Below are 17,791 nucleotides of genomic sequence, written 5' to 3' on the forward strand. Positions count from 1 at the left end.
TATTAGCATTTATGTACACGACAACATAGATTGTTTCCAAACTACTTAAGTGTTTTACGCATTAATGTCTATTTTGTAGCCTTTGAGTAACAGTGTGTATGTTTTTAGTAAATAATCCTAGTTAATGTGAGACGTGACTACAAATCTTAAACGTGTTCTTCCTGTTCTTCTCGTTTCTTTTGTTTTGCGCCGTGATTTTCACACGAGTTCAGACGCCGTTGGCTTTTAGGCTCAATTCATGAAAACCGTACAGCAGCTCGTGGCCAATAACGACACTGTTTTTGAATAGATGACCAATGAGGGCTTTTGTTGCGATTTTCCAGTAGCCAATCACTGAGAAAGTGGGTTTAAAATTACGTCACACGAACTGAGTGACATTGCAGCGAACGTCCAATAGAAAGCTGTTATGTAGTATTTCCTTTGGCCTCCCGTCCAATCAGAGGCCGAGTTGGCTTGTTGTTAGTGATGACATAAAATATTTGTTGTTAGTGAAGGCAAAGAGCCGAGAAGTAGAAGTGGAAGGGAAGGGGAGGCCAGGCCAAGCCAAGTATTCGCTTCGAAAAAACTTAGTTTCTTCGGCGGCGGCTTTAACGCTCACGGTGCTGGAAGTGTGAAAAGCGGCCATGTCGGTGAATATGGACGAACTCAGGCACCAAGTGATGATTAACCAGTTTGTTTTGACCGCGGGTTGCGCCGCTGATCAGGCGAAACAGCTTCTCCAAGCGGCGCATTGGCAGTTCGAGGTAGCTCCCTTAGCTGTTTATAACGGCTCTGTACATTGCTACAGAGGTGGCAGATTCGGGTCCAGAGTTTAACCAGAGTTAGAAATTCTTCCCAGTATTTCGTTTCAACTGCCTTGACACCCCTGAGGCTAGTTGGGGGGGATTAGGGAAGCCGGTAGTGAGACTGAAATCCTGGGGATTATTTTTAATTTAACTTTGTCGCTACTTTTGCCACCTCTGTAATTCCTGTGGTTTGTATCTGTCCATTTGTTACTGCAAAAAAACGTTAAAACACCAGGAAAATCGGACCTGGCTCTTTCTCTTTTCTCGTTACACGTGTAACATCTTTAAAATGTAGGCATGCGTATGTAACGTATTTGAGGCTAATCCGGAAGATGTGTTCAGGAGTCGGTTTACAAAGTCCGTTTGGATCTAAATGAAACTTGAACACGTTTACGTTTATAATTAATTTAGTTTAGTTTCGGCTCGTGTGCGATGTATCCGTAGTCATTAGTCAAAGTTAGTTCGCGAGATTTCACCGTTTTATTTCAGAAACGCTTAGCTTCCTCTGGTTTTAACCGTTTAAATCGATCGAGGAGGACAGCGAGGCGGTGTACAGTCGCATTTGTTATTTATTTATTTACTTGTTCATTCATTCGTTTCGGTTATTTATAAAGGACGTACGCGTAAATACGTGAAAACCAAAACAATGTGTAATAAAACCGTTTTAGTGTGTTTACTGTGACGTCACAGTAGGAGCGTTTTGTGTTCCTCTATTGTTGTGAGTGTTACAGTACAGTGGAAGCTTTTGTGTTTACATCCACCAAAGAGACATGAATCAGGCGGTGGCTACAACTGCAGTTAGACGGTTAGCGTATATTCACAGTACACGCTTTGTTGGTGGTTGTCGGGCGGGTGTTACGAGTTACAGACAGTGTGTTAAAAAATTAACAGGGGTCTTAAGAGCCTCGAAACACTGTATTTCACTGGTTTCCTGTCTCGTTAATAATGCCCTTTTGATTTCGACATACAAAGAGGGGTTGCTTGGTACCATTTTCTCATATTATGACGTTTCGTTTTTTAATATATCTTTGTTTATCATAAAGTGTTAGGTCTGTCAAAACCAACACGTTTCTGAAAACCTGTTACATTTCGTTTTTACACCTAAATATTAGTAGTTAGCCAGGTCTGTTATAAACACACCTAACTGTCTCTTATGACCTGCATTAGGTGTAGTTTCCTAACACTTAACTGTGGTTGTCTGACTGTTATTTGGAACATTCTCAGTTTAACCACATATTGTGAAAGTTATCAAAGAGAGAAGGAAGTAAACCCCGCCTTTTACCAGCACTCGGCCAAGAGAACATGGCTGCTTCATGTTTATATTCTCAGACCACATCAGTTAATGGCTGATCCTGTTTGAAATCCAGATCACTGTGGAAAGGGTAGCAGCTTAGCTCAGTGTCTTCTCTCGTTCCCTACACAGAGCCCAGTTAAACACACTGATGACCAGTCTGGTGAAGGAATTTTAACGTGACCAGGTGGTTTATTGCAGTAAATATGTCTGTCTTTCTTAGATACGACAATGGTGACAATGAATGCATGAATTTGAATGGTTTTCAATTCAATATTAATTCATATATTGGGCGTTTTTAAAGCTGGTGTAAAAGGACTCTCAGAAAGGAGTCCTGAACACTGACTGGAAGGTTATTCCAAAGCTTGAGAGTTCAATATGAAAAGGCTTTATCCACGGTGGTAGATTTCGCCCAATAAACAGGCAGCAAGTACATTGTGTGTAGGCAAAATGGTTCATAATGCAAAATAAATTATCTCAAGGTGTGAGGCCATTTATATGTCAGTAACAGACATTTGGAACCAGTTTGGGATTTGACTGGCAGTCAGTGTAGGTCTGATAATGTCAAGTTCATGTAGGAACTCTAGCTGTGACTTTCCGAACTAACTGTAGATTATTTAGATGATTGTCATTGCATTAGTCCAACCTAGAAACAATAGGCTTGAAAGCCGTGAAAGTTAATAGCATGTTTATAGCATGTTTACACTCTGCCCGAATTAGTGTACTTAGGAGGTTAGTAATCCCCAATCCAATGTACACAACTGGCTTCTTTCTCTTCAGGACAAACGAATTGTTATAGATTTGTGGGATATTTGGAATATGACAAATGGTCTACACGTGTAATTACTTCAAACTGCTTTCACAATTCTGCATTACGTTCAATAAAGATGCTCAAGGCATGTTTTCAAAAATGAAAGTGTAATAGAAAGAACACTTCTCTCTCGTGTGATTTCTGTTTGTTTAAAGTATGGGAATATGTAATTATAGAGATTACCATTAACATATTCTGTGTTAAAATATACAGATTGGTATTTGTGTATCTCAAAGCAGGGACTTAATAATAATAATAATAATAATAATTCACACTTTTTATAAACACGTCTTTCACAGATTTCTGTTAATAACCATTATGCTTTTATAATATTTCCACAACATTCCTGGGTCTGTACTCACTTCAGTGGCAGGTTTCTACATGATGGCTTTTGCCACGTTTGTCCTTTCACATTTGTTGCTGTTAGAAATACTTCACTGTCCTGTACTTCACTGGTAGGAGACATTTTAAAGCTGTTGTGACCCTGAGCCCCTTGTGTTTGCGTAGCTGCGTATGGTTATAGGAAATGAGCTGTAGACTAGCACTCGAATGAGAACAATTCCCATAAACAAACCTGCCTTTTGGGGTGAACCGGGGCAGAGGAGAGAAAAGATTTGATGACAAAGAAGCTCTTTGGTTCTGTCAGTGTGAGACAATAGCAGTTTTTGCGCGTTCGCGTTGATATGTGTGTCACGTCAAGCAGCAGACATTCCTGTGCTAGCCACTTCTGTTGTCAAACAACGAGAGAGGGTTAGCACATGGGGTTGGGGGAAGGGGACTGTCGGGGGATGGAGAGACAAATACACACTATACGCTGCAGGAAGTGTTGGCAAAGGAGGACATTTCAGGAGAGAAAGCTAAGCATTCACTTGTCAGGCAATACTTTAAGACCAGTGTTGCTTTTAGATCCTCAGTTGGGTATAAGAGCAGCATCACTGCTGTTGAGGTTTTCAGGGACAAACAGAAGGATTGTCTTGCTTGTGTCTGACTTGGAGCGTCAACCAAAGTCCTGGAACATTCTAGTGTGTTGCTGAAAGTCACTATTTACCTCAAAAATACTTTAGGGCTGGGGCTAACTGCTGTTATTAAACTTGCTTATGTTAAATAACCGTATTTCCTTTTCTGTAATATTTGAAGAAGCTGGAAAATCAATAACAGAAGTGCTATTTTTTGGATAACAAAATTCACAGAACACGTCTAAGATGATGTCCTAAGATACTCCAAATCGCAGCTAGATTTCCTTCTAATAAAAATGTTGTTTTTATTAAAAAATGACTGCTACTACATTCATTGGCCAATCTTTAAAGGCAGTGTTGACGATTCTGGGCAACTGCTGTTCTCTCCGGTTTGTTTACATTCAGAAGCTCTTTGTCTTTTAAGGTGGAAGGGTATGTTTGTTGGGGTGGGGAGCGCAGCTGCGGTCTCAAAAATGAGTCAGTTCCATCTTAAGTGAGCAAATATAATCAATATTACCTTCTTTTTTATGATTATCAATGTTTCTGCTGTCAAAGCACCTCCAGATAGTTTTCTGCCACGAGCAGAGAGAGAGAAACAGAAAGCCTGTTTATAGATGTATGATTATTGCTGCATGACGTCTAGTCACTCATTACTAAGTAGTTGCTGTATACTGCTTTCAGCTCCTCTGTAATTAGTCTTTTTTTTTTTTCTTTTAGTCTTTTAAATCTATATGGTTAGCACCTGAAACGTTTTGTCACATGCTCACTTTTAAAGCCTGTGGTTAAAATAATCACTGAATTATCTGTACTTCATTTAATGATTTTTTTGATGTTTAGCTTGCTCTTGAAAGTCTAAGCCTCTCTAGCTGGTCAGAAAGCAGCTTTAACCCCGTGGTCATGTGATCTGTTTCCCGACTGTTCCACAGATCAGAAACAGGGAGAAGAAGAGGCACAACGTGAAACGTTTTTTTTCCAGTCTCGATGAAGAGTTTGCGATCTCAAGTTCCTCTGCTGATGTGATTTAACACACAGTTTCCTGTCTGATCTCAGTCTCCATCTCTTGTTCTCTCCCCACAGACTGCACTAAGCTCCTTTTTCCAGGAGGCGAACATCCCCAGTCACCATCACCAGATGGTAAGTGCATTTGCAGTGATCAGGAAAAGAGGTTTAATACCAAGTCCAAATTCAGCATCCTTTCATTGTTATCCACGGGCCAATTGGCAAAATGTTTGCCAGACCGTGCCAAAGAACTTGACTGTATTTAAGAAAATAAAATGTAGAATAGAAGCTGTATTTCTTTTTGTACACGGCACAGTGAAATTCTGTTTGTTAGTTCTCAAGAAAAGTATAGTGTAATATTGCTATTGTATTTTTTCCCCTCCCCCATTTATTTCCTTGTCTGGTGTTAGTCTTCTGTTAACCTTTTAAAACCCAGAAGTTCTGTGTCATTCTCCTGGATTCCTTTTTTTTAGACTTAGACTTAGTTATCACTTTTAAATAAAAATAAAAACTGGGTAAAAAAGCTTATATAATGTATATAATATTAAGTTATGAATCATGAACAACGCCGTGTTCACAAACTGCTATCAGAGGATACAGCAGTGTAGCGTTCCACTTTTAAAATGCCATTTCTTTACAAATAAGATATTGAACATACAACGTAAAAGCACTTAAGTTCTTGTTTTTAAACCCAACACTTTAAATGAGAGTTTAGCTGAAATGTAGGGTAATGGTTGTATTCACTCAGTCGGCTCCTTGTTGAAATGCAGAGCAGCGTAACGGTGACATCAGCTGCTACGATTGATGATGTTTACATTAAGCATGCAGTCGCCCATGGTTTTGAAAGTTCAAGTGATGCCTGTGATGTGCCGAGAGTAACACACGAGAGAGATGTTCTTTCAAGTTACGAGGTACACATTCTCTACTGCTGCCTGTGTACCTCAGGGTTGAGGACTGTCCAATAGGATCGTCCCTCGGTTCTTTGTCTAATTAGACAGGCTTGACTTTGGGTGGACGTTATGTGGCTGAACTGCAGAATTCCTGCTTTGTGGAATACTCCCTGGTATTTACAGATGTTCTCTGTTGATTTGCCGCTCTTTGATCACAGCACGCTGAGAGAGTGACTGCCATGCTCCCTGCTTCCTGCCTCTATACGTTCACTAGAAATTCCTGTTTTAACCGAATGAAAGAGAGAATGCACACAATGCGCACTACCCCCTCTTTGAACATCTGTTTGACTGTGCCAGTGGTTTTTTTCTTCTTTTCTTTAAATAATATTAACCCCCCCCCCCAGTCTTCCTCTTGGGTGTACGTGCATGTTTGCTGTACTGGGAGGAGCATGCTTGAGCAAGACAGTGGCAGGAAGTGTGTGTGTAAAAGAGAGAGAGAGAGTGTGTGCACGTTTGTTAGTGGGGGCAGGGAGGGTGATGGGTTGGTTTGTTTTTATTTTGGGTGCAGCCATTACATCATGCAGCCAGAGGCAGGGAGGTGGAGCCATGCAAGGCATCACAAGAACTGATTGGTGGGGTGAGTGTAGCGCTTTTGTGTCAGGGTAGTGATACAGCAGTGCACCAGCCAGTGCTGTGTGTTGAGAAATACACTCGTGTTGATTTAAGGTGTCATTGCTGGTAATAAATTAGGGCTAGCATTGTTTCAGTAAGGCCGTTTAGCCAAATGAGCCTCAGTAAGTAGCCGTTCTCCGCATCCGTAAGCCGAAAATGTGCTTCTTCCAAAGTGTAAACTGCTGCTGGCTCTTAATTAAGAAAAGTATCTGCATCGTATTTTACTAGATGTTAACATCAGTGTTTCATGATTATAGTCATTAAATAAACAGCCCCACCATCTCACATTCGTTTCTGTTTTCAGTTACAACCACTTCTGGTTTCGTGATTAACACACGATACACTGCGCACTCTTCGGTCCTCAAGCCACCATTTGCTTGAGGCCCTACATTTTAAGCTAAGAACCATTGGAAGTGGAGCGTTTTGTGTGGTGGGTCCAAAGCTGTGGAACTGCGAGCTTGTTCATCTGTAGGTGTTTTTAAAACCAGACTTAAACTCATCTTTTTAAACTAGCATACGGATGATGATATGTCTATGTGGCTGTGTATGTACTACATCTATCTATTGCACGGTGTCCTTGGGTCTCTTGAATGGCACTTTTCCAAATAAAAATGTGTTATTATTATGTCTTTTCGACATTTCAAAATTGGTTTAACACTGAAATAACTTAACAACAGCACGCCGTACATAGAACAGAGACCAAACTGAATCGTGGTCATAAACACATGTACAATCTTAATTAGCTTAGGTTTTTTTTGCTGTTTTATGTATTTTACATAAAGGAAACCACCCTGAACTGAAGGTCACACTCATCCAGCCACTCGCGCGCACACACACTTAAGTTTTAAGTTGATGTGACTTTTCAAACTACAGTTGTAACACACACTCCTAGAGGAAGTGGAAGTACATTTGTGAATGATAGACATCGTGGTGTGGTCTTTTGTTTTGGTTGCAGCTTGTGTGTGTGTGTGTGTGTGTGTGTCACCGTAACCTGAGCAGTCTGCCACTGGGGCCTTGAGTCACATGTCTGGACTCATATCCCTTCAGAAGAACTTGCTTAACTCTGTTCTCTTTTACTCTCCGCCCCCTGAGTCGCTCCTCAGCTAACACAGGGGCTGTTATTATCCCAGGCATGCTCCCCCAAGGCTGGGCCCAGCTCCTCTGAGAGAGACAGACCCCTTACTCTTAAAAGCCTCCTCTGAGAGGCTGTCTGCTAGTCATGTTTATGCTAGGTCAGGTACACAATGCTGTAACTGCTCCAGGAAAAAAAAAGAAAAAAGAAGGCTCCGACTGAAAACACTCCACTGTGTGCCAGACAACGCAGTACATTTCCACTCCTTGAGCTGGGATTGTTTTGGATCGGTGCGGTTGGGAGCTGGCTTTGTTTGCTGTTACAGATTCTGTGATTTGTATCTGGCCTTCACAAAATGGCAGCAGGTTTATTTTTTCTTTTTGTTTGTTTTCGTTTGAATTAAATGAGCAATAAGTAATGTTTACTAACAGAATTTAGCAAAGAACATTAGGTGAAAGTGGTTGTTTATTTCTTTTTCTATGAAGTGCAAATGAGATTAAGCTTTAAATTTGTAGTCTCTAAAGGAACCAGTTTGTGGTTCATAGAGCAGGCATCCACTTTGGAGTGGCCATGTTTTTAAGATTTAGCACTGGATATCTGACACATCCAGGTCACTAGGTGTCAGTAATGTAGCCGTGCCATGACCAAGAATTAAACACCCATGGAGAAAGTAACCTGCTTTAACTGTACTTATTACTGTTAGGCATTAATGTTTAATTATTATTTAATTATTCATATTTACTTATACCGCGACCCTGAAATGGAGAAGCGGAGAAGAAAATGATGATGATGATGATGATATTTACTTATTACACATAAGTAACACAATACAAATGCCTTTGTTCAATATACAGGAGGTCCTCGGGTTACGTCAGTCCCGAGTTACGATGTTTCGTGGTTACGACACATCTCCCATTTACTGTATAAAGCCTTGTTTCGACTTAAGTAGTTTTGTGTCGTAAACGTCGTAACGTGAACTTCGTGTTTGGTGTGCACTGCGCGGCGGAAGAATACACGGTTACACGGCTCAGGACCGAGGAGGATAGGTGTTAGGATAGGATCAGTGCTTACAGTATGTTGACCTGGAGGTTGTGGGTTCGATTCCCGCTCCGGGTGACTGTCTGTGAGGAGTGTGGTGTGTTCTCCCTGTGTCTGCGTGGGTTTCCTCCGGGTGACTGTCTGTGAGGAGTGTGGTGTGTTCTCCCTGTGTCTGCGTGGGTTTCCTCCGGGTGACTGTCTGTGAGGAGTGTGGTGTGTTCTCCCTGTGTCTGTGTGGGTTTCCTCCGGGTGACTGTCTGTGAGGAGTGTGGTGTGTTCTCTCTGTGTCTGTGTGGGTTTCCTCCGGGTGACTGTCTGTGAGGAGTGTGGTGTGTTCTCCCTGTGTCTGTGTGGGTTTCCTCCGGATGACTGTCTGTGAGGAGTGTGGTGTGTTCTCCCTGTGTCTGTGTGGGTTTCCTCCGGGTGACTGTCTGTGAGGAGTGTGGTGTGTTCTCTCTGTGTCTGTGTGGGTTTCCTCCGGGTGACTGTCTGTGAGAAGTGTGGTGTGTTTTCCCTGTGTCTGCATGGGTTTCCTTCGGGTGACTGTCTGTGAGGAGTTTCCTCCAAAAACACACGTTGGTAGGTGGATTGGCGACCCAAAAGTGTCCGTAGGTGTGAGTGTGTGTCGCCCTGTGAAGGACTGGCGCCCCCTCCAGGGTGTATTCCAGGAAGACCCTGGACCCACCGCAACACTGAACTGGATAAGCGCTTAGAGATAATGAATGATCATACATTAAATGATTTTACATTAAAGTAAAATGATACATTGATTATCCTGGTATTTAAAAGAGAAAATGCCTATATTTGTTGGTTTCTCTGGTCACTTGTGCCATCACACAAGGCATTCATAACCATTCAGAGTGTTCCTGTGAAATATCTCTGTTTCAAGGGCCAGGGTAGCCCTGACAATACGTCATACCCCTGTATCTTAAGGGATTGAGAGTCTCTAGCTTCAGGCAAAAAAAAAAAGGAAGTGTAGGGCTAAGTGGTAGGGGCAAGGTGTGAAATTTTATTCCGACATTTTTAGTACTGTGTTAATTCTTGTTTGCAGTGCAGCCGATGATAACTGGACTTGCCCGGTCTTGTTTTAATAAGATGAATCAGATAGTTACCAGGTAATCAACACTAGCAATGTTCTCAAACACACAATATTATCTTATTCACGATAGTGTTGTGATTAAGATTATAACCCGATTAAGCCATGGCAACATGAACAGAGGATGGGTGTGTACTGTGGTGTCAGCAATTGTGTTTTATTAAATGTGGGGAAACAGGTTATGAGTACAGAAAAAAAATAGGAACATTGTTTGCTGGTTGTGCAACTTTTTGACATGTCAATGTCTTCCTCAAACACTGGGTTGGACATGAATTGGTGTAATATAATTCAGGGTTATTTATTTATTTTTTTAAAACCTTGTTAGATAATACAGACTTTAACGATGGAAATCTACCGGCAGTTGAATTCAGTTTTATTTTTACAACTGGTGCTGTGAAAAGCAGCTTTACTCAGGGCCCAAGCCACAAGCCAAGGCTGCAGTGGCAGGGGGAAAAACCTTGAGAGGAACCAAGACTCAAAAGGGGCCACACTTTCCTCTGTTTACCACCCAAGCAAAACGCTGCAGAAGGAGCAGTAGGAGTGAGTTACTGAGCGTACAGTAGTCGGTACCGTGTAAATGAGCAGGGCTGGTTAAAGTGAATAAAAAGCCCTGTCTCATCAGTCATTGTTTCCCTATGAAAATGAAACACTCTGGCACATGCACTTGGCTCATTTGGGGTTGAGTAGGAACCCACAAATGTTGAGGTGTGTTCAGGAGGTCGGTGGAGACCGTAGGGTTAGGGTTAGGGTTAGACACCCCAATCTCTTTCTCAAGGACCAAGTCAGACGGAATGAAAGTCACGTTAATTGCTGATTGGCTGATGCACGTAATAATAGTAGTGATGAGAATTAGACTCCCAAAGGAGCTGGGAGTTGGGGTCAGCTCTTGGCCAGTGGTTTGAAAGCTGGGAAGCAACTGGGTTTAACTTGGTAGAGAGTGCACTTTTAATCCCAATTCTGTCTATTTATCTCTGACTTTATTTTATTTTAACCAAAGTTTATATAGCATCCAGCAGTTGATTCTGTCGACAGAAACACTAGGAATCAGGAATTGGAATCTACTCCTCCAAATCACTGCATGTCTGTCTGAGAAAACAGTGAAAACGAGACGTGGAGGATGTTTACAGAAAGAGAAATATCAGTCTGGAGTCTACTAGGAGTCTACTAACGCTGTTATGGCTTTTTATTATAATCAAACGAATCGTAATTGACTCTATGACTCGTTTCATTTTTAACCAAAGTTTGTTTGAATGCATCCTCCTTTTTTTTACACGTATTGATAAATGTGTAGAGTCATGATTAAACCGCTCTCTCAGACTGCCACCGAGTCCGTTCCAAGTCTTTCCAGTCATTGGCTTTACTTACGATAACGAACATGAGTCTTATCAACAAAAATGTATGCAGTCGTTCCAACAGATTGCAAAATGCCAAATGAAAAGCCTTGATTGTCTTTTGAGGACAAGGTATTTGAGCGCTTAGGGGGGGGATATAGTAGGGCTGAACAATTCATTCATCAAAAATGAATTAAAACTGTCCCTTTAAAGCCACACGACCGCACTGTCGTCACATGAACCTGCCCCATGGAGGAGAGCTTTAACAGCAAGGCCAAAAAATGCTGTGTCTGACCTTTTAGACATGTTTTGACTTCTGTGAAGATGTTCCTGAGCACAAAGAAGTCAACATTTTTTTTTTTTTTTTTTTTTTTTTTTTTTTTAAAGAAGAAACAAAAAAAAGTTTCAGCAGCCAGAATTAATATCACGTCTCAACACAATCACGTCACCAAATATGAAGTGACTGACAAGCTCCCAGCAACATTAGAAAAAAACATACCAATGTACAGGAGGTCCTCGGGTTACGTCACGATGTTTCGTGGTTACGACACGTCTCCCATTTACTGTATAAAGCCTTGTTTCGACTTAAGTGGTTTTGCGTAGTAAGCGTCGTAACGTGAACTTCCTGTTTGGTGTGCGCGGTGGAAGAATACACGGTTGCGTGGCTACGGACCGAGGAGGATAGGTGTTAGGAGGAGGATAAGTGCTTACAGTATGTTATTTACGTACAGTATGTACGTATGTTCCGACTTACACAGAAAATCGGTTTACGACGCGACGTAGGAACGGATCAATGTCGCAAGTCGAGGACCCCCTGTACATACGTATTTACAGTAGCAAGGTACAGGGGTTGGACAATGAAAGTGAAACACCTGGTTTTAGACCACAGTAATGTATTAGTGTGGTGTAGGTCCTCCTATTGCGGCCGATACAGCGTCAGTTGGTCTTGGGAATGACATACACAAGTCCTGCACAGTGGTCAGAGGGATTTGAAGCCATTCTTCTTGCAGGATAGTGGCCAGGTCTCTACGTGATGCTGGTGGAGGAAAACGTTTCCTGACTCGCTCCTCCAAAACACCCCAAAGTGGCTCAATAATATTTAGATCTGGTGACTGTGCAGGCCATGGGAGATGTTCAACTTCACTTTCATGTTCATCAAACCAGTCTTTCACCAGTCTCGCTGTGTGTGTTGGTGCGTTGTCGTCCTGATACACGGCACCGCCTTCAGGACACAGTGTTTGAACCATTGGATGCACATGGTCTTACTGGTGCAGTGTGGAGTTAATGAAGATTGTCCACCAGGCTGCTCCAATTTAGCCCTGAAACCTCCCACACTACAATGACAGGTGTTTCACTTTCATCGTCTAACCCCTGTGTATATATACACTTTATTTAAAATGCAAGCCTTGATTGTGAACAATGTGGACAATCGTCATCAAAGAAAAATATTTGAGTTAATCGTGATATTGGTTTGCAGTCGTATCGCCCAGTCTCTGTAATATAGAGTTATTCGGGGGGCGTGTTTTGAAGGGTTCTGCTCGCAGAGAATTTATTAGTCGAGCCCTAAAGTGCAAGAAATGGTCTCCAGATGTTTTTTTTTTAACAAGATCTTGCCTGGACTTGTGAGAATCGTGTAATGAAAGCAGTGTTGCCTAAATGTTGTTTGTTCTTTCATTTCAGATGTGCACTCCACGCAACACTCCAGCCACGCCGCCCAACTTCCCAGACGCTATCACCATGTTCTCCAAGATGCGGGCATCCGAGTGCACGAGCGCAGGGAGCAGCGGTCCGGCTCAGGTCCCCATGGCCTGCTCCCCTCCTCCGGCGTCCACGCCAGGCTTCAGCTCTTTCTGGGCGTCGTCACCGCCCAGCCACCAGCCTGCCTGGCTGCCCCCCTCCTCGCCCACGGGCCACCACACGCACCATCACCACCACCATCACCATCATCACCACCACCAACACACGCATCAGCCACCCATGTGGCCACCTGTCTCCCAGCCCGGCAGCACCCAGCAAACTCCGGTCATTTCAGCCCTCCACGGCCAGAGATGAGACTCGTGGCGCTGCTGGGGGTCAATGGGTTGGGAAGGGCAAGGGGTTTCAAGGGTTTTAGAAAAAGGCAGGTTACTGAGAGCTGCACTGGGGCACAGGGAGGGGTAGGTTTTAAAGAGGGTCTTTTTTAAAATGGCTGCCGATGGCCAGGGGACAGAGACAAGGTACTTTTTCTTTATTTTTCTTCCCCCTTCTTAATATGAACAATCTTTTCTCTGTCTGTTTTCTTTTTCTTCCAATTCTTAATGTAATAACTGTCTAAGCCTAGGAAGAACCACTAAGACAAATCAAAGAAGCGAAAGACTTGGATTTGGGGGCATTGGCTTCACGGTTGGGAAATGAGATTTTATTTTATTTTTGCCACGGAATCATCTGGAGCAAAGCAGGAATGAGAAAGACAAGGATGTGTGTTCGTCTTTTGACTACTTTCGGAGATCCTCGCCCCCCCCCCCCCCCCCCTCCGTAGCACTGCACCGACGACAAGCACTCGCAATAAAGCAGCTCGCAAAGCATCGAAGGCTTACTGGACACACAACGGTGATTACGCTCTGCTCCTCCACGGCTCCGAGGAAAGATTGTGTTTAAAGAAGCTGTATTTTTAGAAAATTCACACAAATTCTTTAGGAACACTATCCCTCCTCCTGTTCCTCTGTGAGACAAATCCTTGAGGACCGTGTGCAGTCCAAGGAAATCAGCACAAACGAGTGAAAACTTTATAAAAATCTGCAATAATTTTGAAATCCACAGGACACCTTTTCCGTGTCCCGCTGAGGTTCCATGAGTGTTTTCTTTTCCTTTTTTTTTAAATGTTGAATTACTGTTCCAAATTGTCACTTGGATGACTGTGTCCACCGTGCGGATGCTGGTTTTTTTTTAGCTGTTTATGTCTGGTCACGTGACACTGATGGTTTTGTGTATTCCATTTTCCTCTTTCGCCTTCAAACAAACTGCTACGCTTCTGCAGAAATTGTGTTCCATTTTATGAGACGGTTAAAGGCTAGAGCTGAAGCCGGGAAGTAGCCAGCAAAGGTCCACATCCATCTAAGCCTAAAGGAATACTCCAGTGTGTTTGCCCCACCGTGATCTGGGACTGGCGAGGGATTGCCGTGGAGAGAAAGGTCACACATGGCCCTGTTGAGTTCAGTCACTTCCAAAAGAAGCCAAAATGTGGTAGAGGAATAGTGTAAATACAATGTTTTATATCAGTGGCTGAATTACAAGATTGAAACCACAGTAGAAATGATTTAAAATGGAAGAGATATAAGAGAACTCCCTGAAATTGAACGAAATACAGCTAAATACATCATTATTCATGGTCATCAAGCCTGTTATTATAGAAGCAGACGCTGAGAGTCACTGGAGTATTTCTTTAAGCCACACAACCAGCCAAGTAAGCTGTACTGCACCTACCTCTGCACCATCCCCTCCACCTGGATGTTTTCTACTAACCAACGCTTTGCAGGGTTTTTAACACACAAACAATTGGGAACAAGGTCAGTCAATGCTCTCACCTCTTAAAGGTGTAAACTGTGTCTCAGAAAATAACCTCTCAAAGGAATACGCCTTTGAAAACTACTAAAACACGGATAACGCTGAATTAAAGCTGACTTCCACTAGGTTTTGTCACTTTCAGAACTCACACACGGGAAGCTGTTGGCCTTCTGTCACTAAAGGCATTGTATGATGTGGAGTATTCCTTCCAGCACGTTTGGGTTTGGTCAGATCTGTCCGAGTAGGGGTTGTAGCTTGTGAGATAACAATAATCTTAGGACCATTGAGAACTGAGAGAAACACAGGTTTAAAAAAAAAAAAAGCCCTTTTTGATGCACATTTCAAAAGTCAGAGCCCACCATTCACTGGTTCGATTCCCCGTCAAAATAAAAGTGTAAAGCAGATGTGGATTTACTGAACAGAAGATAAAACCTCGGCGTTTAAATGTGATGTATTTATAACGGCTACAGTTTAGTTCACTTTTTAAAGAAATCTGCAGGGACACTTTTCCACACCACGTTTTCCAGTTGTTTCATGTCGTTCCGAGTGGATAATGTTTACTGTCCAAACGAATATCTCATCCTCAATGGCTGCTGGTCTCTAACATATGCACAGTGCTGTACAATGAATGTTGTTGTTTTAAACAAAGCTTTGTTGTTGCTGTTGTTGTATTTAAGTGGGGACAGATTTAAATGCTGAGGTCTTTGGTTTATCAGTCAACCACCTGTTTCTGTGGGTATTGGAGCAGATGGCTAACGGGGCTTTTGTTGTATGGTGAAACAGGCAAAAATCTAGAGAGAGAGAGAGAGAGTGTGTCTGTCTCAGAGAACTCATTTCCTGGAGAGGATGTGTGGCACCGCACTGTTTCAGTGACACACGAGTGGCGCTGTTCTCGGTCTGATCTCACCAGGAGGCCAGACTTCTTCTCGGAATATTGTGTGCCGTGACTCTCTTTGGAGCTCAGTGTTGCAGGCGTTTAGCTTGTGTTCCAGTAGCATTTAGTGACAAGTTCATTCAAGAAAATAATGTGTACACAGAGATGCTTAGCACCTACGTTATTTTTTTATTAGGTTCTCCTACCGTTGTAAGTGCCCAATGGAAAGTCCCAGAATCCCATTAGATGGCATTGTCGGTAGTGCTTTTGTTCCATTTACGGACGGTGACGGAGGGTTTCTGACGGATTGTGATGCAGCAGATAAATGCTTTACCTCAGAAAGTGGGCAATTTTTAACGCTATGTTGTCCCTTTTTCAAATTAGCCAGCCTCTAGTGGAGCCGGTAGGTGCTGATACCCGCCCTGTTTCTGAAAAAGTTGGGATTTTATTTGTAAATTGCAATTTTAAAAATGTAGTTTGTAAATTCTGAAACTGTGAAAATGATTTTATTTTGCGAATCTAAGAATATGTAGAAATTGTTGCATGCAGCACGCTCTGAAAGTTGGGAACGGGGCAAAATAAGAGTGGGATGTTTGTTTGTAGAATATTCAAATTACATCATTTTCAAATGTCCCACAGTAAACAGGAAAATATAAAATATATAATGAACGTCCTGCAAACGAAGAACCGTTCTGGCTCAAGACTCAAGATTTCTCTATATTGCAACTCAAATGAGGTCTTTAACTATGTACCAAGCTTTATCCTGTAAAAAAAAAAAAAAAAAAGAGAGAAATCAGATTGTATCAGAGGCCAGAACTCAGTGCTGAATATATATATATGGTCTTCAAACCCTCAGATGGCACTGCAAGAGAAGTCGTCATGCTCCTGTGAAAGATGTAGACACAACGCCGTACCACGCTACGCTATGTAACGCTCTGCACAGTTCACCATGTTCATTTTAGAGGTATGCTGTTGTCACACAGGTCCACGTTTTTATCTTGTTCTCAGGAAAAACGCATATTGATTTCTCCATGCCAAAAACGAAAAGGGAACATCCAGGTTGTAATCAGCGAAAAGTACAAAAAGCAACACAGTGCCAGGCCTCAACCTACACTTGCTACAACGGCGTGGGCAGAGTATGGTTTTTATTGTGTTTTACAAAAAAAAAATCCCAACTTTTCTGGAAACAGTTTGTAAAAAAAAAAAAAAAAAAAAAAAAACAGTTTGTAAAAAAAAAAAAAAGAAAAACGAGACACACACACGAGTTATTTCTTTTACTTCTGATATATATTTTCTTCAGTTCTGAACGTGTGGTTGTAGTAACTGCCATTCATCACTGCTCTAAGAGTTCTGCCTTAAAACCAGGTGTTCGGTGACAGAGATGCCCCTGCGCACAAAGCAAGTTTGTTCAGATGAAAGTCGGCCGCCAGACGTTTTACTAATTGAGGGTTTCCCAAAAAATAATATTTAAAACCTTCTTTTGTATCACTTTGTTCTCTCCTGTACATCTGTTTTCACTTGTTGGAACTTGTATTTATAATGTTTGACAAACAAGCTATGATCTGCAACCATTTGAGGTCATTGTGGTTTTTATCAAGGTCAAATAAATGATTTAACAACTAAAACACAGCTTTTGTTTCCTGCTTCGAGGAGGTGACCTCAATCGTGAGGAGCGTGCGGCTCATCGTTTTTATTTGAAGGGAATCCTCTTCAAACGAGATCAATCTAAGATTTCAGAAATGAAAAGGCATTTCTCTCTCGTTAAACCGTGAGTGTTTTAGAAAGTTCAGAGTTCTGCAGCCAGCGTCACAGTTAACGTTCGGGACTCGGTCTTTAGGTCGAGGCTGAAAACGTAAAAGGCTGTAGATCCATAGGTTCGTTGACTTGTAGAGTTGTTGACGGTGGAGTGGGAGATGCCAGGTTTTCAGGGAGCTCTCGTCTCTTACCTGATGGTCCTCTCCTTTTGTTTGGCTGCTGTGGTGAGATCTCTCCCCACTCTGACAGTATTCATATCCTCCATAATCCATAAATGTAAAAACCGAACGAATGCCAACTCTCTACTCCCTGTGAGTTAATGACTACCCTCCTGTCCGTGGGGTACAGATGAAAGTCTGTCTTCTGGAGGCTCCTGATCACCAAGGTTTCTTCCTCCACCTCGCCACTATCACCTTTATCTGCTCATTCATTTCGCTTTACATTTGACTTGATTTAATATGGAATCTAAGATCTCTGTGTAATGCTCTTCAAAGTAAGCATCTGTTAGCTCAAATAACAGGTGCCAATTAATGCTTTCTGAGTGTGTAGAGCTCTCCAGCAGAACATTATTTAGGTCAGGTACCAGTCTAGAATGATTAGTTGTGGATCACAGATGGCCCTCGAGCTCATCCTATGGGTGGTACTATCAAGAAAAAAGTTGCAGTGCTCCACAGTTCA

The 17,791-nt window shown here is 42.2% G+C and overlaps 1 protein-coding gene across 1 annotated transcript; it reads left to right on the forward strand.

The window, feature by feature from the left end:
- The first annotated feature begins 502 nt into the window (after positions 1-502).
- On the forward strand, positions 503-16,781 carry ubald2 (UBA-like domain containing 2). The gene is made up of 3 exons (XM_066642559.1): positions 503-743; positions 4,921-4,977; positions 12,622-16,781. Exons 1-3 carry the CDS (start codon positions 624-626, stop codon positions 12,991-12,993), a joined length of 549 nt encoding a protein of 182 aa, XP_066498656.1. The 5' UTR covers positions 503-623; the 3' UTR covers positions 12,994-16,781.
- Positions 16,782-17,791: the final 1,010 nt, after the last annotated feature.

The sequence above is a fragment of the Hoplias malabaricus genome, chromosome 13, assembly GCF_029633855.1.
Source record: "Hoplias malabaricus isolate fHopMal1 chromosome 13, fHopMal1.hap1, whole genome shotgun sequence".
Lineage (NCBI taxonomy): Eukaryota > Metazoa > Chordata > Actinopteri > Characiformes > Erythrinidae > Hoplias > Hoplias malabaricus.